The following is a 23,552-nucleotide window of genomic DNA, read 5'->3' on the forward strand; positions in this document are numbered from 1 at the left end:
TCAAGCTGTGGCGAAAAAAGTGTATGGTAGAAACATATAAATGCAGGAAAAAATGTTTGAAAAAAGGCCAAGGAACAGTGCCTATCAAGCAGCAGGAAACTCCACACACTCTCCCCACCCAGCCCCTGGTCCTCCCAGCGCACACTTCCTCTCAGGACTCCACATACTTCCTCTCGAGCCATTAGGAATCCCAGCTGGAACATTCCATCAGAGTAATGTAGTCAGACAAACACACACACACACACACACACACACACACACACACACACACACACACACACACACACACACAGGGAGAGGTAGAGAGAGAGAGAGAGAGAGAGAGAGAGAGAGAGAGAGAGAGAGAGAGAGAGAGAGAGAGAGAGAGAGAGAGAGAAAGAGAGTTGGAGAGAGAGTTGGAGAGAAAGAGAGGGAGAGGGAAAATAAAGGTTGGGCTATTGTGAGTCACAGAGAGAATAAGAGAAAGTAGTAGGGAGCTTCTCATATTCTCTCCTGTAGACAGACAAAAAGGTTGTTGCAACACTGCGCACCACATTACCATCAACTGCATTTGCAACATCATGATGCACTGATATCCCCAGCTGCAGAGGATGTTGTCGATTTCATTACCGTCCCCACTAGGGGTCACTGCATTACAAAACATAAGAGCTTTATGAAAATAATCGTGTAAAGGGGGTTATCCTTGTGATTACGCACACTGTGGCGCAATGCCCCCCCCATCACATTCAACACATAGACTTGGTGACGCTCGCTTGTCTGTGCAAGCAAATGGCTATTACCTTGATTAAATTAAGCCTCACTCAACAAATGACACAGGAAAGTAGAGCTATGAATGTGCATGAACTCACGAGAAGGGGAGAAAATACCAGGTTTCATGACTTTGTGTTTGACCTTTTCGGAAAACGAGCTAATCCCAGCATATAATAGACTCTGGTGCCGATATGGAAAACTGCTGCTCCGTTATCTGGGTTGCCTTGGAGACCATCAGAGAGCAGGCCCGGTGAAGATGCCTCGTTATTAACAGGGGAGTTTGTATATATTGGAAAACGCGTTTTTGTCATAAGTGTCACTCAGAAGCCCCGTGTTCCCTTTTCGATTATAAATGGAAACCTGTTTTCTCTCCAACATAACACAAAATATGCATTTCAACGCGGTTAAGCACAAAATCCATTTTCTGAAGATAGATGGCGAGTGGCACAGCCTATGCCTGACCGCAAAAAAGGCCTCAAAAGATCTGCATAAACTAAGAGTATTTTTCCGAAAGATGTCTGTGGCCTATCAATCAACTCAAAACAATAATTAATGGAATACATATTGCATAAAGTGCCACCGTCAATGCACGGGCCTTTTTTAAACAAACGACAAAGCTATCTGATTATTTTTTTTCATCGTAGCCTGTCAATTCCCCCCACCAAAATGTTGTTTTGCTCAGGAGAAAATTTAGGTTTTCGATTAAGAACACCTTCAAAGCAAAACAATACCAAGACTGACAAGCCTAGGCCTATGATAACTTGGCACAACTATTCTCCAAGATATCCTCAAACAATACCATCGTCACCGTAATGCAGGCTACAGATTATTCGATTGTTGTAGTGGATAAGCACACTTAAACAAAAATCTTTCAGTCACTGCCCCATAGACGCGCTGCTCTTCAACGACTGGTTGGCTAATTCTGTTGACTTGTAGGTGACAGCGCGCACGTGTCAACACTTTTCTGTAGTATTTATCAGTTTCCCGAGCACCCAAATTAGGCGAATCACTGCCCTAGACTGTTAACACAGTCATCCACCCGAGTCCTAGTCAGTTCAACATATTTCGTATTACATTACGCAACTCAGAGGAAATGCGTAGCCTATGAATTATAATGTTTTAGTCTATATAAATAGCCTAGCAAATTCCAGTTACAACGGAGATTGTTCTAAATCTTCCTCTTTTGGGTCTTATGCAGCCTATTGACAGTAGTGGTGAGAGAAAGAACTGCACTAATATTGTAGGCTACATAAAGAATTTATAAAAAAAATTCTCACGACATGGGTAAAGGAATCTTATCAGATTAGTTTGACAAAGTCCCATCATTAGTGTTGGAGAAAAGTCGATGTCAGGCTACTTCTAAATGAAGTATGCTGACATCAACAAAGTTGTTTGAATTAAATAATTAATTTCCTTACACATAATCTGACACATTAAGGATCTAATTACAACAACAACAAAAAGGAGTTCGAATAATTATTCAGATATGAATCATTGGTACAATATTCTGTTATAGCGTGTATTTATATGTTAAGTGTGTGTACCCTTACTTATCCAATAAACTCGGTGACAGAAAAAAATACAAGCTAATATTGGCCCCATACACTGATGCGCGTAAAACGTGTAAATATTTCTATGTCGCGTTGCCTATCTGTCTCTATCAACCTGCGGGATCTTCTCCCTCAAATGATGCATTAGATGCATTGAATGTATTTGTTGTGCGAGTTTGAAAAGGCGGCGATAATCTGGGAGACAGAGATAAGGAACACCAATTTATTCAGCGGCACTTTGGACCCTGCTTCCAGCCTCGGTCGGTCCTGACACCTCCAGTAGTAAGCTGATAACGATTAGGCCATTTATTATCTTCACAAAGAACAAAGATTGCCTAGCGCGGATGAAATATTACCCCTGGTAATAATCAGAAGATGAAGGGCCTTGGCATCTAATGCATGCATATATAAATAATAACGGTGCTGTGGCTACGGATACAAAACGCAGAGGGATAAGAATGATACAATGGAGTATGGACAGAATACACATTATTATCCTGCTAGGAGTGACATTATTATTATTACTATTATTATTATTATTATGCTATTATTAGCCCCTGCATTGGTCTTGGATCAAAAGAAAATACAAAAAAAAAATCTAAATTTTGGCATGTTAAAATATATTATGTTCCATCGTGCACTATATCTGAACAATACAATGGCATTCCAAAATCAGCGTCTAACTTATCCTATGCCAGGTTGCTCTTACCGAGGGATTTACCGGCATGGATTCAACCGTGATCATAATCGACATGGAGACACAGGCGTCTTTAGGCAGACGTTCATCTCATTTGATCGAATTAAATGAACATAATTATTAAAACTCATTTTGCGCAAAGATTCTGCTACAAAAATAAGTTTTTCTACACAATTTCTGAAGCTTGTTTGGCTGATGGCAATCAAATTTTAGCGCCATTGTCTGATGGACAGTGTGGAATGGAAATGTCACGGTGTCTGCTTGGAAAAAAGAGCACTGGAGGTGAGCAGCCAGCTTTATTTAGCCGAGAGTGATTTTTTTTAATGCGGACTGAGATGGAAATGTTAGGTGCTGATAAGCCCTTATCTGGCACTCATCAGGAGTGAGCTCTTTTCGCTGGTCAAACCGCAGTGCCTTCCTTAAAACCCCAGTCATTTCTACATATTGATTTAAACTTGTTATCATGACTATGGCACTGCTCACGGGACATGAAAAAAAAAAATCTCTATTCACATTTACATAAGCAGAAAGATCCTATTACGAGAGGGATCTGCATTGCCCATGCCCATGTGAAGTAGCCTATTAATAAAAAAAAGAAAAGGTCAAATAAAATAATCAAATGCACAGTAAGAAAGATAATGAAATAAAATTAAAAAATATTATTATTATTATTATTATTATTATTATTATTTTATGTTATTATCTTTCTTACATTGCATTTGAATAGTATTATTTTATTATCCTTCTCATCGTGCATTTGATCCAGTAATAATTATGTGTTGTCTTTTCTTACTGTAAACTAACTTAGCATAAAGAAGTCGCAGTAAGCCATAGTATATTTGGCATAAATGGGAGTGCTTTAACTGTTAAACTGGGCTGTTATGATCATTGTTCATATTTGTGATTGAATGTGGCCTGTGTCATGATTATCGCAGAAAACCTTCTAATCTACAGTGAGCAGATTTCCAGAGCAGATTTATGAAGGCGCTCAAATAGAAAAGTCAAGCAGTGATCTGGCACTGAGGCACTGCACAATGGGAGCAAGAGGCACATAATGACACGCTTCTGCACAGATGTTGTAATGGAGAAAATGAAGACGACCGGGCAGAATTATTGTATTCATTCATTGGAGGACTCCGCCACCAAGTAACAGGCTGTATCAGGCTGCCTGCCTTTGAGGGCCGCATACAGAGAGATTCCAACTTATGGGCTGCTACAAATTCTTTCAGACATTTTAGATACTTGAGAAAAGCTGACATTAAGAGCTGCAAACGTTACAAATGTAAATAGTATCTCACCATGTATAGCACGAAAATTAAACTTCTTTTGAATCCTATAGCAGCAAGACGTCAACTAGACTCTGCGTAAGGATTACATTTGTATCACCAATTGTATCTGAGCTCAATTTTCCTTATTTTTATTTTTCAAAAATAAAGTTAGTGACAAACAGTGACTTATAAATGACACCGGTTTGCGCTGTGTCATTTGTTTGTCATTTTCAGTGTGGAAACTAACTTTGGGTTTAACTACGTTCTCCATTAGTTTAGCATATCTTTTTTATATCCTTGTATTGTTTCTTTGCTTTTTTATTTCTGATTTGCTTCTTGCTCAGCAACCTTTCAATTTTTCACTTTGTAGCCAACACTTATTTCCCTACTTGTCTCTATTGCCTTATTGACAAAGTTAGAAATTTAGGAAGAAGCAAAGATTGGGGATTTCCAAGGATTTGATGGTTATCGTTGGCCTACTTGGCTTCAATTATTGTATCATTATAATAAGTATGTAGGTATGACTGATGCGGATAATAATGCTATTGACTGACGGACTTGGATTCGCTCTCAGTTGCCCAATGGTGGCTACAGGCAGCAAGTGAACACGGATTTGTTATTCTAAGCAAAGAAAGTAATGCAATTAATTCTGTCAGAGTTCACTTCTCTTTCGCACTCTCAGTTTTTCTTTTCTTTTGTTTGTGTGTACTCTTGGGGGACACAGGCGCGAGACGCAGCAGCCCTAGAGCCCCTGCACCTGCCTAGCCTCAGCGGCCGCGCACAAGCCCAGGTCTCGTGCCGGAGATTTGCCGAGGCTTTGCATGTTTTAAAAGTTTGAGTTATATGTGAGAGTGAGAAATGGGAGGAGGTAGCGAAGACTTCTCGCATTATCATGTCAAGCGGACGAGGATGGAATATATTACATTTTCTTTCTTTTTGGAGGGGGTTGGACAAGCCAATGGGGCATTATTTATTTATATTTGCTGAAAAAATACTGTGATCATACTTCTACAAACATGATATTTAGGCATCCTATCAGTTTCTATAGTTGTAATAGTAACTTAGGTATTAGGGGTAAAAATAATCTATAGGCTACAGTTTCAAAATACCATAGCGACTTCATATGATGCTGTTAAGTGCCATGTTCGATCAGATGTCCACCTCTATAAAGAACAAACACTGCCTACCTATCCTCTTTACCTCTCCATTTAAGGAGAATATTGCGCTCTCGGTGTGTAGCTGTACACTGTGGCGCAGTCAGTTTTTGACATGGCAGCAGCAGTCGTCTCGATCGAATTTTATAAGATGATTAATTGAGTAAGCACGGTAAACACAACCTCCTCGTTTCAGTCCAGCTCCAAAATATAAAAGCTTCGACCCGGAAGACGAGAGATTGGCTGACGCGCGGTTACGTTGCTGAAGCCTACTTCGTTCCATCAAGTTTTCTTCTAGCCTACTCACAACGAGAAGGGCACAAGAACGTATGAGCTCATCGGAGAGAAACGGCTAGTGGAGACAGCCCAGGTAGGCTAACATACTACGATTTGACACAGCTCACTGGACACGGATTAAAACAGCGGTGGTACCATTTCTGAAGACCTTGTTAGAAAGTTAGAAGAAGGGGCCGCGGACAGTTTGCTTTTCGGCCACATCATCTGCGACCGAGGCGAATGCAGCCTCTCTGCGCGAGAAGCCGCTCAGCAGTGCGCCCATACCAAACTGAAGCACCTAACCTCTGCGCTGCCCCTTGGACTCAAGCATATCGACACACAATACGCAATACATTGAAGAATAAACCAAGCAAGCAGCAGCAACAACACAAAACACTTGGTAAGAGGCATTTTACATCTCCACAGAGCACTGTTTTTGGCAGATGTGGATTGGTAAACCTTACGCTTGGACATCTTGAACGCGGTAGATGTGATAGCTCGTGCGAGTGTGGCGCGTTGTTAAATTCTAAAAATCAGTGAGTGTATTGCCGTGTATGGCGACTCTTGTTATCCACATTATCTGGAAGATGCTTATTGAATCTACGTTAAAGGGAAAAATGCCATGGAAATGGAATAATAATATCAACAATAATACAAAGAATATTAATAGAAACAATATAGATAATAATAAAATAATAATATTTATAAGGATCATTTTATGTCTTTATTTGTAACCTACATTATTTATTTGTGTTTGAGTAGCATACACCTTTGACTAGTCATGCACTTAGTAGGCTTGTTTACATTTTTGCATGGTCTTACATTCCTTCATTTCTGTATATTAATTGTACACAATACAACTGAATCCTGTAGACAGCACTTGATGTTTGCTCTTGCAAAATGTGGACATTTGACTGACGGATACCAAATCAAAACAAGCCCTAATCTGCAGTGGCAAAGGAGAGGTCAAAGGGAAATAAAAAGCAAACATTTCTCTTATCTTTTTTAGAATTGATCATTACAGAGTCGGCCAGTGGAACAATTATTTGTTACTTGTTTAAATATACAACTGGATCGTCAGTCTGGTCATATAGGCCTATCGGCTTATATTTTAGCCTAAACTTTATACACTAAGACAATATAATAGGATACCACCAGGCCAATTTAAAAACCAAGAGGGACACTGTCTTTTATTTGGAGACATTGGTTATAAAATAGTGAGGAGGTACTGAAAAAATTAAAATTGATGCCAACAATGGAAATAAATTACATCACTGAATTATTAAATGTGTTATATTTCTGATGAGCTTGTGACAAGTAAAGCATTCATCAATTGAAGTGAGCAAAATATATATAGGATTTCAGTTTTCAACCTTTAGTGAAAATGTATGGGGATGCTGTAGATAATAAATGTATTTTTTTCTACATAAAATGGTTTATGTGGCACACGGAGCTATCAACCACTGTGAGATGAGTGTATGTATATGTGTGAGTGTTGGTGCAGTGTCTCTATCTAGCAGATGGATGGCTCCTAATGAGCGAGATCACTGTAGGGAAATTCTCAGGTGTCAGTTCTGTCAAACTCTTCAAGTATGTCTCTCGGACACTTTCAAGTCAGCTTCACAGGCTCACTGTGTTACTCAGGTATGCACTGAGACACACTCGTGCTCCCTGATTCAGCATGATCAGGCCCCCTTTTTGCCCTGCCAGAAATGGAAGTCAGCGAGAGGGCCTTGGTTCAACATCAAACACTGTAACACGGGTGTCCATTCAGTTGTTTAAAAAGGAGGAGGGGAAGATGTGGGGAGGGGTTGGTGGTGGTGGCGTGGGGGGGGGGGGTTGATGAGGGTGGGGTTCAGCCTTGCATTGCTTCTTGGTCCCCATGCGTGTGATCTATCTTGGTGCAGGAGAGAGGCTGGTGACTTTGCCTCTGCCCGTGTTTGCCCCACTGTGCCCTGTCCCAATCTAATTACCCGTGAGTAAAGGACAATAATGCTTCAGCTGGTTTCTGTCATTCCCCCATCCCCTAGTCTGCTTATCTTCACAAACCCTTCTGTGGTCCCACCGCCACCCCCACTGCCACCCCCCTTACACACAGACACACACACAGACACACAGACACACACATCCCTCTACCCCCTTCGCCCCATGGATAATGTTAAATGTGTGATGGGGACCAGCGGTGCGCGAAAGGCAAGCCCATTTCACGGCACCTGTTAATTATGGGAATGATTGCTGATGTTTGTGGGTCTAGTTCCATTCATGGCTGGAGTAAGCTCACACACCACTTTTTTCCATAATTAATTTAAACGGTCATGCAAAAATGATGTCATCATCCAACAAAAAAAATGGTGTCCAATTCACCAAGCCACGCTCATTTGTAAATAAAGATACACATGCATACAAATATGCACATGAGAATATGCAAGCACTGATATGCAGGCACACACACAATACTTGCAGTCAATGCACCATCATACACATAGTCAAGTGTGCATACATACACACATACAGTACTCTTGTCCACACAAATACAGGCACATAATGCACAGATATGCATAGATGTATATACACTCCTATGCACCCACCCACACCCAATGTATTTTATATTTTACGCCTTCCTAGCCAATGCAGACAGGGGGGATTTGGCAGTGCTGTTGTGGTTCATGTTCGGGGCAGCAGGAAGGAGTTAGAGTGCTGCACTCAGTACCCAGTACTCCTGGGACAGGAGCCCTGTGGGACAATACGGCTATGTCCTTGAAAGAGGACCTTCCTTTGTTCTGGCTCAAATACAAGCTGGATTAACAAAGGTATGGAATAAAGAGTTGTGGAGCCTGCTGAGTGATCCACTGAACAAACATGTAAACACCGGCAGTTAGTGTGCACTGCTACTCACTACAGTATATATACCCAGGCTTTTATCTCATACTAAAAGGATCAAGGTAACAACATCTAATCAAGAGCCTAGGTCCATTATCACAAAAGTACTCTAACTTCATGTCACTTTTTTTGTTACAATAAAGCATAAAAGTGAAAGTGACTTCAGTGGAGTGAAGTCAAGTGATTTTGTGTTCGCTCTGTTTTACTCCATTTAAGTGCACCTTAGATGGAAGAAGTACAAGGATAAACTCGTACTGTACTGAACAAGTCAGTCAGATCAAATGAAGAGTAGCTATTATCATCTCATCCTAGACATAAAGTTTTAACAAGTCCACTGGAAAAATACAGCAAGCACCATGTCAAAATATCTGCTTCTGACTTGACAACTGTGAGCAGAATGGATTTTTTTAATGAAATGGTGACAGTGAACTGTATAAGGACAACTGCATCCCTTTAGATCAAAGAATGATTTTCTTATCTCTTGTGATATTAAAGGTAGAGGTTGTATTTCAGGCTATGCTTCATGCCAGGCCTATTTGTGAGTTAACTTGCCAATAAAATGTAATTTTAAAATCATAATAGGCTACCAACACAATACTGTATTTTTCCCTAGTAGGCTACTTTACTTTAAATGGACGGTCAGGCATGATCTCCTGTCATTCTTCAGCTCCATACACTGGCTGACAATGCAGCATGCCCTAGCTCTCTAAACTTGGCATGTGTAAACACGCAGCTACACTTATTTAATATTCTGCTCGGATAAAGTGTCCGATTTGATCTCTGATCTACAGTACGAGTGTGAAGAGCAAAGAATTCCTCAGGGTCAACGCGGAAGACATAGGTCCGCAACCTGTAAATCGCTACTGCCCTTCCCGTTAGACTAATGACTTGATTAAACAAACCACTCGAGCCGAACAAGGCAACATGCAAATTGCCTGTTTATATAAACAAATATTCGTTGGGAGTCAAGAAAAATGCATGCCGTTCCTGTTGTGCTCACGAGGTGCATAAAATCCAGCATAGTTCACGAGCTAGATATTCTGTGCAGTAGCGGTGACGTCAAGACGCGGCGTCAGAGTGGCGGCTAGTCTGGGCTCCGAGCTCCCTCCAATTATTGCCTGTCAATCATTCTCTCTCTCCTCCCCCCCCCCCCCTCTCTCTCTCACACACACACAGACGGCGGCAGAAACACACACACACACACACACACACACACACACACACACACACACACACACCACCACCACCATGAAAAGTAAAAAAGTAATATTGATAAAACAAACCCGAGTTCTAAGCTTGTATGAAACGTAGTAGAATTTGACTAGTAAAATGTCTTTAGCATAAATAATGTCATAGCCTAGATAATACTGAGCCACAAATGCTTTAATATAGATGTCGTGCTTAACCCCGTTGGTTACGCAGAGTGGCATTCCTCTGAATATAACTTCATAGTTAATACTTATTTCAGTCTACACTATAAAGACTAGTTCTGAACATAAATGACAAATCACACGCAATCTAATGAGGCATATCGTGTGCCAGTTGCCAGGTTAGCTGGAGATCTCAAATCAGGTTTATGGCTCTTTTTGGGTCTGTATAGGTTATGCGCCACTCTGATCCTAGCAGACTAGATAAGAACGTTAACTGAATACAAGATCTGATTGAGGGGTTTGTTTTTGGTGTAGACCCGATGATCATCAATGAACTGATTAATTAATGATCATTAATCGCACCAGTTGATTGACCAAATAGATATAGATATCCCAGGATTGGTATCGTATGGATGGCACAAATTAATTCATACCTGAAACAAAGAAATCATACATGAAAATAACCAACCAACCAATGCAAAACAATATCGGACAGATTAGAATATTGGCAGGTATTGCACAAGGACTAAATCCAGACAATGGAATCGACTCAATTTATGCGTAAAAAAATATTTTTAAAACATATGGCCGCTTCAGACCAAACTATTCTGAAAGCTGGGCTACTGACCCTGGCCAATGTGAACATGTCTTACATCTAATGTCTGTTGAACCAGTCAAGGGCCAACAAATATAACGTTATAGACTATACTGTTTAAATTACTTATCTATAGCGCATTTAAATCAAGGGAAGACTGGTCAGTTCTTGGGTTTACGTGGCTTCTCGCTTTATCTGAAGGCCGATCGGCGACGCTCTGTCTTTCTGCCTGGGGTGGGCAGGTCTGCTTGTTTTGATGTGGGATAATTGTGAACAAGAATTAACAAAAACTCGCTAATGGCCCCCACTTGGCAATCACGGGCGTACTTGCTACATGTCTGCACCACCAAGTGAGTGAGGCGACTATTAATATGTAAAGCGATGTTTGATCGTTCGCCCTACGCATACAAAAGCAATGTTTGCACAAGAAGAATTTTGTGGCTTCTAATTTACAACAATTACACTCGCAAAACAATGGGTCCCACTATAGGAGACATAAAATTCTCCGCCCCAGCCAATGCCCGAGGTGTCGAGAGCTGTGTTTGTTTGTGTAACAGCTTGATGTGAAAATTGACACTCCGTTTTTGTTGTTTTAAACTGTTCTGTGATTACTAGACCTGTTAAGCAACTAATACTGATTCTGTTGTCAATGGATCTCTAACTAATAATCTGAATTTACCCTATGCCTAAACAACTTTTCTAGAGATAGTCTAAGTAGCCTATGCATGTCAGTAAATATATAGGAAAAATGGTTTCTCGTATGCTGAAAATTCTTGGAATGTATTTGTGAGTTAGTACTGAAGTACTGAAATAAATTACTAACTATACTAATACTAATACTAACTAAACACATATTACATTATATACACTTTCATTCAGTCTGTCTCCAGCATGAAGCCATTGTATGCTGATTGTTGACTGTCACAGTCATGCAATTTACACACCTGTTCATTTAAAAGCTCCAAATCTCCTTCCCCTATGTCTTTTTATATTTGTAAAAAAAATAAGACATTATCATTTGGGTGAAGCCCTGCGTAATTTAGAAGATCTCAATAAATTGGCTTGTTGATTGATGTGTCTGTCAGTGCGTTCGGCGGTGACCATCATAGGCCGATGGCTCCAGTGGGCATCAGTGCGCACCGATACGAACCAATGGTAGCGTGGGCGTGCTCCGATTGGCCCGCTGGAGGACACTGCGAACCAGAGACTCCGCCCCTGCTCGTATGATATGGAATTTACTGGCGCCAGTTCCGACAGTGTACAAGCACAATTCATTAATGAGCCAACATACGCAGCGGCTGAGACTACTTGTCTTGAGAGCGTAGACTTCTACAATTAAGTTACATAAAGTTCTGCGTGAGAAAACAATTTCGCGTGTTGACAAGAAGGGGGATTAGCAGTTTTCCACACGGACTAATATTGGATGAAATTAGGCTACAATGAGGAAACCAATGCTGAAATGTTTCTATGCGCTGTAAGTATGGAACACTAATATTCAATTTTATTAGAAGAAATGTCTGTTTAAAATGAGGGTGTAGTAGACAGAGGGACGGTACACATTGTAATGTGTTACTTAACGTTTTAGCAATCGTTGAGGTTTCAACTACTCGGCACGACCACGACTGTTAAAATCAGCGAATAAACGCATAACGCGCATTTTCAGCAAAGAACAGTCCATCTTGATTGCCAGACCGTTTTAAATTTAGGAATCATAACAACATGTGTTTTTATGTATTTTGCAGGTCTCGATAAAGACAAATGAGAAGACAAACCAAGGAGGATTCCAACTTGTAGAAAACGACTGAAAGCAAAACGGACACAAAAAAGTCATATTATTATCACAGCTTAAAATATATTTGCTTCAGATCTACGGGACACAACGCATAGGCTTGTTTTACAGACAGAACAAGCTAAGCCCCAAAGGTTTCGTTGTTTTTTAGGACGAACGTCACCAAAGTTTTGATCCTACTTTAAAGTGCACGGACGATTAGGAGATGGAGGTCGCAGCCGATCAATCTCGGTGGATGGCGCATCATCATGCGGTACTTAATGGTCAGCACCCAGATAGCCACCATCACGGTCTGACACATAACTACATGGAGCCCATGGCGCCGCTTCTACCCCCGGACGAAGTGGACGTGTTCTTGAACCATTTGGATTCGCAGGGCAACCCTTACTACCCAAACTCAAGGGCCCGGGTATCATATGGCCAGGCACACGGTGAGTACCAGTATTACATTATGAAAGTCCCCTCAACGGTCTTTGAATGGTGTTTATAACGTAATATTTATTGTAGTGGGATAACACTGAGATATTTCATGAACATGGCTGTCACGGGGCTATACTCCCCCTGCTTTTACTGCACATGTATTTGAAATGGGCTTCTTTGAAGCAATTGACATTATGATTGGCGTTATTTTGTTTCGAGTCAGTTATCCTGTTTATTTAGTGAGTACATATTGTGGGTGTAATATAAATATATAAATTGCAGCTGATGTTTGCTGAGGTCAAGCATGTTACATTTGCGGCCTAAAGGGAAAATCTGTCCAGTTGCGGTAGGCCTCGAATAATTTAAATGATGGCTTTCAGCAATTCCCTGGAGCTGGAGCTCGTGCTAGACACCTCTGTCTACGTCCACATAAACAAACCTCATCGTTGATATTTTAGTAAATTAAGTCATTATAATAATCTATAGAGACAATGTCATTTCAATAAAAACTGGACACTGCATTATGGTCAGCTGCCATATAACTGTCACCACGATATGCAGAGAAGCAGAAATAAGAAGAAAGAGGGAGAAAATCCAGCAAATGACATGGGGAGGAAAGGGAAGTGCATGTCATTTATTCCCTCTCAGCTGGTGTTGGGGGAGAAAGAGCGAGAGAGAGAGTGAGCAAGAGAGAGAGACTTCCCGGATACAAAATCAAAACGAAAATTTCGGACAGCGTTCTTCCAAGTTGCTAATTTGTGCGAAGCACAAGCAGAACTGCTCCAGGCGAAAGCTTTCATAAGGCCTCTGTTTTCCATCTGAACTTTTCTTTCTGTCACATTCTTTGTGTGTGGAACTTTCATTTTAACTGCGTGAAAGGCGCAACAAAGAAATTGGATGAGAATCAGAGTTATTTTTTTACAACTCCATCGACGCTTATTGCGATTGAAGCGTGTTTCGTTAAGTTTACAAAAAAATCTAAAAGTTATGCCAAAAGGGATGGTAGGGTAATAAGCGACTTCTTGAATCGTTACATAACTGGTACTACTGGAGAAATCAAACTTAACATACTCAATGTCGAGTTCGTACTGCCTGGAGAGTGAATCCACAGGTGGGATATGTTTCTTGTTAAACGGTCATTGCGGTTGTTGTCATTGATGTTGTTGTTGTTCATTTGGTGATTTAATGAAGGGTGAATGACAGTTCTTTAATTTATCATTTTAGCTCGTCTCACTGGAAGTCAAGTCTGCCGACCACACCTTATCCACAGCCCGGGCATTTCGTGGCTGGACAGCGGCAAGGCAGCTTTCTCTGCTGCTCATCATCATAACGCATGGGCGGTCAGCCACTTCAGCAAGCCCGGACTGCACCCTGCTAGTGCCGGTTACCCTTGCAGCAGCAATTCCAGCACTGCCCCAGTCTCATCTCTCACCTCTGCGTCCCACTCCAGCCCTCATCACCTATACAGTTTCCCTCCCACGCCGCCGAAGGACGTGTCCCCGGACCCAGGTCCTTCCTCTCCAACCTCGTCTGCAACAAGAATGGACGAGAAGGAGTCCATTAAGTACCAAGTGTCATTGACCGATGGCATGAAAATGGAGGGATGTAGTCCACTTCGAAGCAGCCTGGCGACCATGGGTGGCCAGACTCCTTCTACTCATCATCCCATCCCAACGTACCCTGCCTATTCACTCCCAAACCCACACGACTACGGCGGCAGCATATTCCACCCTGGTAGCCTGCTAGGCGGATCAGCATCCAGTTTCACACCAAAGTGTAAAAGCAAACCCCGATCGAGCTCAGGTGAGTTTCCCTACCTCGAAAGGAAAATTCAACAATTTCGCTATAGTTGTACAACTAACATGTGAATGTAAACTTGTGTTCATAAAGTTAATATTACTCGAGTGTTCCCATTTATAATTCTATACGCAGTAAGGACTTCAAAGTGTCTGCTTAATTAATCTGGGTTAGCCTACATTCTTAAAGCAGACCATATTTTACAATGTGGCCTTGTCAGGACTCTTCTATTGTTCTCTCAGCACTTTTTTCTGTTCTCAACATGTCTGGACAGTTCTTATCTGACCAATCAGATTGGTCACTTGTAAACACCTTCAGCTCTAAAGGGATAGCCTACTTAAGTGGTGTTATCAGGGTCACTGATTACTAGTGCAAATATTTTCAAGCAATTTATCTCGCCTATTCTACACTTCTATTAACAATTGCGTGTTGACACACATGGACAGCCATAAAATATAATAAGTAGGATATGCCATTTTAAAGAAAAAGTTAGAATAATTGTAACTTAATATAGTGTATTGCAAAAGATATTTCTAACAGTGAATTATATATCCATACATCTTTTTTTAGTTCAACCGATTGGCCTAAATGCCTTTTGGCTTAATGGCCATGTTTCATTATAGCATCTCATTTTGGCTGTTGCTCAGCTTTGCCTTGTTTTCTTTTAAAATGAGGCCGTATTACGCTTTAAAAATGCAGGAGTCACGACGCTCTGGCTCCTGCCATATCCTGTATACCTCTGGGTGAACAAATCACGACGCGCACCCCGCCCACCCGTAGCCCCAACACTAACAAAGCTTCGGCGGGACACGCCGTCACAGGCGACAGGGTCCCGCTGTTTGTATTTTTAAGTGTGGACTGGGCCTGTTGGGTTGCAGAGAGCAGTTTGCCAGAGAAAATAAGATTATGATGATGTTGAAGAGTATAAAGACAGCTGTGATGATCAGAAAAATGAAAATGGTTTATTATATTTTTTAAACAGCTCTGATGTATTGTAGTGCAACATATTATGTTTTTTCTTTTACTTGACAATTTTATGCACAACATGTGTAGCAGATTTGTAAAAAAAAACTCTTGTAATTGCTGTTAAATGGGTATAATGCCATAATCCCTTTACCTCTTGGCAGTTGAGTGCTCAGTGTTAGTCATTCAATACCTAACACAGTAGGCCTACCTCAACAAACAACAAACAAAACAGGGATCATGCATACGATTATGGTTACAATTGTGTAAATTCCCTTTCTAATATCGTCTGACACTTCTCTTTTATGGTTGTGGTTACACTGTTGTTTTTAGTTACCAGCCTCTAAGCACAATCCATTCTTTGAACAACTGCATTCTCTTCCAACATGGAGAAGTCTTGCCCTGATACCATTACCTTCGCTTGACTGGTGTAGCAAACCAGAGAGAGAGAGCAGGCAAAATGGCTGTTTTACTAACAACAAACACTTCAAAAGGAGCGGCTCCTTTGTCCAGACAAGATTCCTTTCTTGGTCTTGGGAGGGACTGGGTGTCGCTGACATAATATGAATAATAGTGAGATGCTGAAGGAGGAGGGCCACATGTAACAAAATTGGTCTGGCCAGCACGTTTTGGAGCTGTCACTGAAGTAACTTCTCATTTGTGTTAAGTTGAAATGAGATGGAGGATTGGCAGTTAGCTTTGTGTGGTGCTTTTCTCCCCAGCTAGTCATAGCTCTCACCCTGGCGCAGTCCAAACGCAGGCCAATTGACAGAACCGCAACAAAGTGGACAATTCTGAGTCTGAAAAAATATGATTGTGCATGTCCACAAGAAACACTTTAAAACCACAACGCTAAAATTAAAAAAGCAGAATTGTGGGATGACGTAAAAACTGATATAGAAAGAGATAATGTTCAATACATGTGGTCACATTTAGTGTGGCGGATCTCTCAGTATCAGTATGTGTCCATAAACTTTCTACTACTGCAAACAGTGATACGTGCTAATCTGATAAATTATGTAATGCTTTTTCTAAATGGACACCTTGTGCACTCAACACATTCTTGCTGCTCCTTTGACTTCCTGCACAGCTCAGCTTACATGGAGGTGTCTGTGTCAACGACAGCTCTTGCACTCGCAGGCAGTCTGAATTACTGACTGGGATTCAATGAACCGCTGATGGACATTGTCCCCACTGAACTCACCCAAACAGTTGATGCGTGTCTGATAAATACATTTTCATGTGACACAAGAACCCCCCCAGCGGCTCTCATTGCCAGTGCTCTCTGGGGTTTTTAATAATAGTTCAGTGTTTTGGAGGATCTGTTGTGTGAGGGATGTTGTTCAGACGTCTTAATTATATAAATTTTTGTTTGTCTTTCTCTCCGCTGAATTCTGCACAGAGGGCCGTGAGTGTGTGAACTGCGGTGCCACCTCCACGCCGCTGTGGCGGCGAGACGGGACGGGCCACTACCTCTGCAACGCCTGCGGCCTCTACCACAAGATGAACGGCCAGAACCGGCCCCTGATCAAGCCCAAGCGCAGACTGGTGAGTACCACAGTGAGTCCAGCAGATCTCTTGCTTGAGAACCCGCCGACTCTCTTGCCCTGCCCTCCCCACACCCCCTCCAGTAGGCCTGCGAGAAAGGGGGGCTAAATGGGAGCACAAAGCCGCGGCCATGAGTACAATTCCAGGAAAGTTATATTTTCCCTATGATCTTCCGGGAATTGTTTGTCACCTTCACCCCCCGGCGATCCCCAACACTGCCTGTTACAATACAGCTACTATTGCTATTGTTACTGCTATCATTATTGCAGGTACTTCGGATACTGTCACTGATACCAATGCCCATGCTGATTTAATTAACAACGCTTTGTGGATGGATGTGAAACTGGCCACATGCAGCCATAATTTCTAAGCATAGCTCTTGTACGTTTAACTATTTTAAAATACATGGCAACCTCAGCATTTACACATATAATTATTTTTCTTATCTGGATACTGTATTTTTGGTTTCTGAATTGTACCAGTTTATTTACCAGAGGTTTTGACAACCCAAATGTTTGAATGATCTCTACCGGATTAGATAACTAAACCTAAAGGACAGAGGCACATATTAATCAATATTTAAGTAACTGCAGGTAGAAATAACATTGCATCTTTTTGAAACTGTGCACAAGGCTGATTGTAATCAGAGGGCATGTGGAACTCCAGATTATCCAGGACATAAATAGCCATGGGCCCCAGAATAATGTTTCTGTTGGAAGGATGATAATTTACTCCAAATAATAGTGAAGAAGACCTATCTCAAGTTCAGTTTGTTCTCCCAATCCAAGTGTATTTTTAGCTTTCTTGCTTTCTACACCGAGGAAAGATGTCAGGGCACCTGTAATCGTTAGAGATGGGCTGTGCTGCTCTCTGTCACGTTTATTTAGTCTGGGTTCATCGCCTTAACGCACTGCGTCAGATGATCGCGAGGACTGTGCTGGCGACAAATTACTTAATGGAGTGGAACAGCATTAGTCCATCATGTCATAATTTCATTTGCACTCGCTGGGTGACCTTCAAGTGTGAATTACCCGCGCAAAGAGTCACAAGAGACGTCTTATTTTCCCGTTGCGATACAAAGGATGAGGATAATGTGATTGTAAAGCGCAATGAGCCTGGATAGGAATTTTCTCGAAATCTTTTCTCGAATTAGGCACGTTTATATTATTATTATTATTATTATTATTATTATTTCTGGTTCAGAATAATAATAAAAATATATATTTAGGCTACACATTTAATTTACAATTTTTCGGTTTGCTCCATTCTGCTGTGCTTTCCCAGCAAAAAGTCCATTATATTTTCCATGGAGTCTGAGGCCACAGCTTTGCCTTTTCAGCTGAAGTGTTTTCAGAGTTCTGTTCAAAGGCCATCCAGTTGTTTCCTATCCGGATATCTGCCTGGGAACGATAAGGAAGCTAGGCTGCCGGGTGTTTCCGTCTTCAACAAACCCTGCTGAATTTTGTACGGTCCCGGCAGGCCAGACTCTGACATATACTGTAAAGCGATTATCACAACACTGTAGGACCCAGTTATGTGTGAAGAGAGAAGGCAAAGGGCGGGGATGGTGGTGGTAGGGATTGGAAAATAAATGGATTTATGCCCTTGCTCTCTTGTTTGTCATGGTCGGTTGGCACTGAGCTTGAGCATTGGAATGCGCGTGTTTTTGTTTTTGTCTTCTTTTTTGTTTTAATGTTTAAAGACGGGTTTTAGAAACATTTTTGCATTGATAAGAATGCCTTTAGACCATAAATCAAGCCAACGCATGTAGTTTCTTCATAGTTAGCTGTAGGGGGAATTGCATTGTATGCCTATCAATGTTTCCTATTATGTGTGAAAAATTGATCTGTAATGGACACAAAGCGAACAGAAACGCGACAACTAGGTCCCCCAGACGCCCCTCCTCCAACATACTTGAATCTGTTGATCAAGGAAAACTGGGCAACCAAAAAGGGATAGATTAACGACGTATCTGACAACGCTAATGGTGTATGGCAGCAATATTTGGTACAGGGGGGACAGAACGGGCTTTACTAGACGCAGCTTTTGCAATCATGCGCAAATTGGAAAATTGAATTAAGCTTGTATAAATGCACGGAATATATTCAATTAGTTCAATACAGAGGCGACTCCCTGTAAGCAATTTCATGTGTCTAACTGGCGCTGGCTTTGATGTTATTTGAGGAGCGTTTTGAAATGCTGTCTGGTCTAGAGTACACATAGCAACAGAAAGTCATAATATTTGTCACCCCAGCTACGCCATAAGATCTTTATCAATTTCAACCAGGGAATGGAGCTCAAACCAGCTGTGCTATTCCATATCAGTTGGACTGTGCATGGGCCTCAGTCACAACTCAAATGTAATAATTTATTCATAAGTCTAATTGCCTCAAACACGCTTATTATCTGTCGCAATGCGAAAATGGGTTGGTAGTTGGGTGCTGCCTAGAAGCACTGTTACTGACACCGTTAGAGTTTATAATTAAATGAAAATGCAGAAAGTTCGGAGTGTTTCTAATAACCAAACATGGCACACCACTTTCTAGAGATGTAAATAATAAACATCAATTTTCTTAAGATTTTTTCTGTGTCTTAACCATGATGACACTAATTGTTTCTTGTATTTCTTTCTCCTAGTCCGCTGCACGACGAGCCGGCACCTGCTGCGCTAACTGCCAGACAACGACTACTACCCTTTGGAGGCGCAATGGGAATGGTGACCCCGTATGCAACGCCTGCGGCCTCTACTTCAAACTGCACAACGTAAGTGGCCAAATCACACGTTGACAAAAAGAAAAACTGCACTGAATGCGAGGTGGTCAAGTGGGCGGACAGCTTCTATCGATTTAAGAGAAGGCAGAGTTTGGGTACGCAAAGCCGGCTTTCCCTGTCAAGCAGAACCAGTTGGCCGTTTTGGCTTTTATTTTTCATGCGCCGGTTCAATGGGGGGCGTTATCCCCAAGAGGGCCTGCAGGGTGGGACTGCCATTCAAGCACCGGCGTCAGTTATACCAATTCAATGTCGTCTGAAACTAGCCTTTTCATGTTCAGCGTGGATTCTAACGCTATGTTTACGGAATGAGCAGTTTTTGTTAAATGAGAGAGGTGGAACAATGGTGTTACATATTAAACCATGCCAATAAGCAGAATTACTTAACCAAGAGGCAGATGAAGACAGTGTGCCATATATTCATGGTCCAAGAAGTGTGACCGTTTTACAAATCCACTTAACAAGTACAGCTATGACTTAACATAGACACTCAGAAAAGGCATTTCCCAACTTCAAAACACTGTGATGGGAAACAGTAGAATGAGTCTGACAAAGTTTCTGAAAATGACTCTGACTTTTCAGTTCCTCAATTGTCCCACTTTCCCATGATTTCATATTATTCAAGTTCTGTCCTATTTACAGCTTGAACTAACAGCAATCCAATTCATGAGTCATAAACACATGCACATCATAAAGTCTTCAGAAGTATTTCCATGAAGAACAATTTTCACAATCAATATACAAACTGCCGCATTGCCTGAAGATACAGCAGTGAAACACATTTCATGGCTCTCCTGTGGTTGTTTACAGAATGGTACTTTAGTGTAAAATGCTCTGTCCCTATGAATTACACACCTTTTCACTAATCCTGACCCAGAAGCAACACTCTTTTCATGAGTGCTTGTTAATTTTCAACACCACTATTTCTTTCCGGAAAGGCTTGCCTGACCCAACAGCATGATTTAATGTCCTAACCACACCACGCATCACACTGCCATTTGCTAACCATCGGTCCAATTCCTCTCCACAGGTGAACAGACCGTTGACCATGAAGAAGGAGGGAATCCAAACGCGCAACCGCAAGATGTCCAGCAAGTCCAAGCGCAGCAAGCGAGTGGGCGACGGCTACGACGAGCTCTCCAAGTGCATGCAGGACAAGAACTCCCCGTTCGGTGGCCCCGGGTCCCTGGCCGGCCACATGGGCCACATGGGCCACCTGCCCCCCTTCAGTCACTCCGGACACATGCTGCCCACCCCCACCCCCATCCACCCCAGCTTCAGCCACCCGCACCACTCCGGCCGCTCGCCCGCCTGGGCCGAGCCACACTGAGAGAGAGATGGAGAGAGAGAGAGAGAGAGAGAGAGAGAGCGTCTAGGACAGACACACTTGAACCTCTCCCACAGCCAACCACCACAACCATGACCACCACCACAACAACCAAACCCCCCTCAACTTCGGGTTCGTCCTGCAAACCTTTTGCTCTCGATCATCCTCATCCTATCTCTCCCATCTCGGCCCCCCCGTCTCCTGTGCTCGGCTGTCGTCAGTTACGTTCATCCTCGCTTGTAGCCAAAGCCCTGTTGCTGCTTCACTTCGGGGGAAGATGGAGCAGAATGGCGGCTTTTGGCTGAACTTTTCTCGCCGTGGATGGACACTGTCTTGTCTTGCTCCAGCTTGGTCTACAGAATGGCAAAAGGACAGAGCAGCAGTGAGAGAAAGACCCTGAGTTATCTGATTCAGTGGTCTCGGCTACGAAGCTGACTAGTAAAATGGACCCCCTTCTACCCATTTTTTAAAACCAACCTCACCTCTTTGAAAGTTGTAAAAATAAATACAAAACATGGGTGTGAATATGGGCACTCCTTCGCTTTATTTTATTTTATTTTTGTGCATATTTTGTACTGAGTCACTTTGGTACTGCCCTGAACGAGAGGACACAAGGGGTTGAAAGAGCGAGCAAGAGAGAGAGAGAGAGAGAGAGAGAGAGAGAGAGAGAGAAAGAGAAAGAGAAAGAGAAAGAGAGAGTCCCTCTGGTGTCCCTGTGGTACTGACCACTGTGTAAAGCTGGCGGCGTCCCTATCGTGGACTCGTCTCCTTGTCTAGCAGAGGACTGTCCCCTCAGACACCCCCCCCCCCCCGAGTACAAAGGTGTCTGGAGCAGAGAGAGAGCGCGCTGTCCGACTCTCATCGCCTCCTACCCCCCCCCCCCCCCACATGCTGGAATAAAGACCAATTTTAAAAGACTTTATGTACAAGAGGCAAGCAAAACAAACATAAAAAAAGTTTATGAAGCTTAATTGTTATTATGGTTATTATTGTTGATATAATTGTTATTATGATAATTTATTTTCACTCTGTTTATTTCGCTTTCCTCAAAACACATGGGTATATTGTTAAGAATATAATTTGATTGTTACTATCAAAAGTAAAAAAAAAACACTGACTTATCCTAGCTAAGGCATTGTTGCTGAGCTGTATCTTTTTATCATTTTCCATTACACAAAATAAAGGAAATAAAGTTTTAATACTTAACAGTCTGTCTAGTCTGAATCACTGAGCGAAGGGGAAAAAAACTTCAAAAACAGAACTTTGCATAAAACTGTGAATGGAAACCATTTTTCTGACATACCATCTTGATCTCATCATTTACATATCCAACTCTGTGCATTTCATTTTAGCAGTCCCTTAATCCCCAACACACACACACACACACACACACACACACACACACACACACACACACACACACACACACAAAGGCACATACAGGCACACATACACACACAGTGAAAGAGAGAGAGTTCCATGGGCTATGTGAGTGTTGCAGAGAAGCAGAATTTCACCTTCGCTATGGAGTGTTTTATACTAAGCAACATCAGATGTAATGAAAGCATGTTCCTGCGCCCCCCAGCCCTGTAATGGTTTAGTGCGGCCGGTCCCCTGGGAGAAGTGGCGCTGTTTAAAAAAGCATCTTTGTGGGACAGAGGCCTCCGGCTGCTCCGCTCTGACCCAGACAGCAGGCTCCAAACACACAGTGCTCCTCCAGCTTCAAACACACACACACACACACACACAGAGTCACACAGTCACACACACACATTCACAACACGTAAGTTAAAATAAACACACACAAGCATGAACATGGAAGGACAAGCACACACACACAAACAAACAACAAAGAGGAAGAACACACATTTACACTTGCAGAACATGCAGCATGAACACACTAATGTGTACACACACACACTGACACACACAGAATAAAAACCCATTCACACACACACACACACACACACACACACACACACACAGAACCATGTTATAGAAATGCATACACAAGTGCACACACACACACACACACACACACACACACACACACACACACACACACACACACACACACACACCCTGTCTCCACCCCCAGCCTCCCAGAATGCCCTGGTGTGGGAGCCGTTGAGTGGAGTGAGAGGAAGGACAGCGAGTCTTTAGAGTTGGAGAGAGGAGGAAGGAAAGGCAATCAGGCGGCCCGTGAGCAAACATGGAGAACCGAGGGGGAGGGGGAGGGGGAGGGGGAGAATGTGTGTGTGTGTGTGTGTGTGTGTGTGTGTGTGTGTGCGTGTGCGTGAGTGTGAGGGCTTGGGGGGTGATGCTCGGACCCTTTGCTCACAGATGTACACACAGCTGAGGGCTGCAGGAAACAGCCCTTAACTCTCTCTCTCTCTCTC

At 42.3% G+C, this 23,552-nt stretch overlaps 1 protein-coding gene across 3 annotated transcripts; it reads left to right on the forward strand.

The window, feature by feature from the left end:
- The first annotated feature begins 5,680 nt into the window (after positions 1-5,680).
- On the forward strand, positions 5,681-22,359 carry gata2a (GATA binding protein 2a). Of its 3 annotated transcripts, none has more exons than XM_042089519.1 (6): positions 5,681-6,095; positions 12,283-12,760; positions 13,974-14,552; positions 16,900-17,057; positions 19,695-19,820; positions 20,857-22,359. In XM_042089519.1, exons 2-6 carry the CDS (start codon positions 12,535-12,537, stop codon positions 21,154-21,156), a joined length of 1,389 nt encoding a protein of 462 aa, XP_041945453.1. In that variant the 5' UTR covers positions 5,681-6,095; positions 12,283-12,534; the 3' UTR covers positions 21,157-22,359. The 3 variants fall into 3 exon arrangements, with proteins under 3 accessions (XP_041945453.1, XP_041945452.1, XP_041945454.1); XM_042089518.1 differs by lacking the exon at positions 5,681-6,095 and adding an exon at positions 11,783-12,014; XM_042089520.1 differs by lacking the exon at positions 5,681-6,095 and adding an exon at positions 11,783-12,014 and having other exon boundaries at positions 16,912-17,057.
- Positions 22,360-23,552: the final 1,193 nt, after the last annotated feature.

This window comes from Alosa sapidissima, chromosome 4, assembly GCF_018492685.1.
Source record: "Alosa sapidissima isolate fAloSap1 chromosome 4, fAloSap1.pri, whole genome shotgun sequence".
Taxonomy (NCBI): domain Eukaryota; kingdom Metazoa; phylum Chordata; class Actinopteri; order Clupeiformes; family Clupeidae; genus Alosa; species Alosa sapidissima.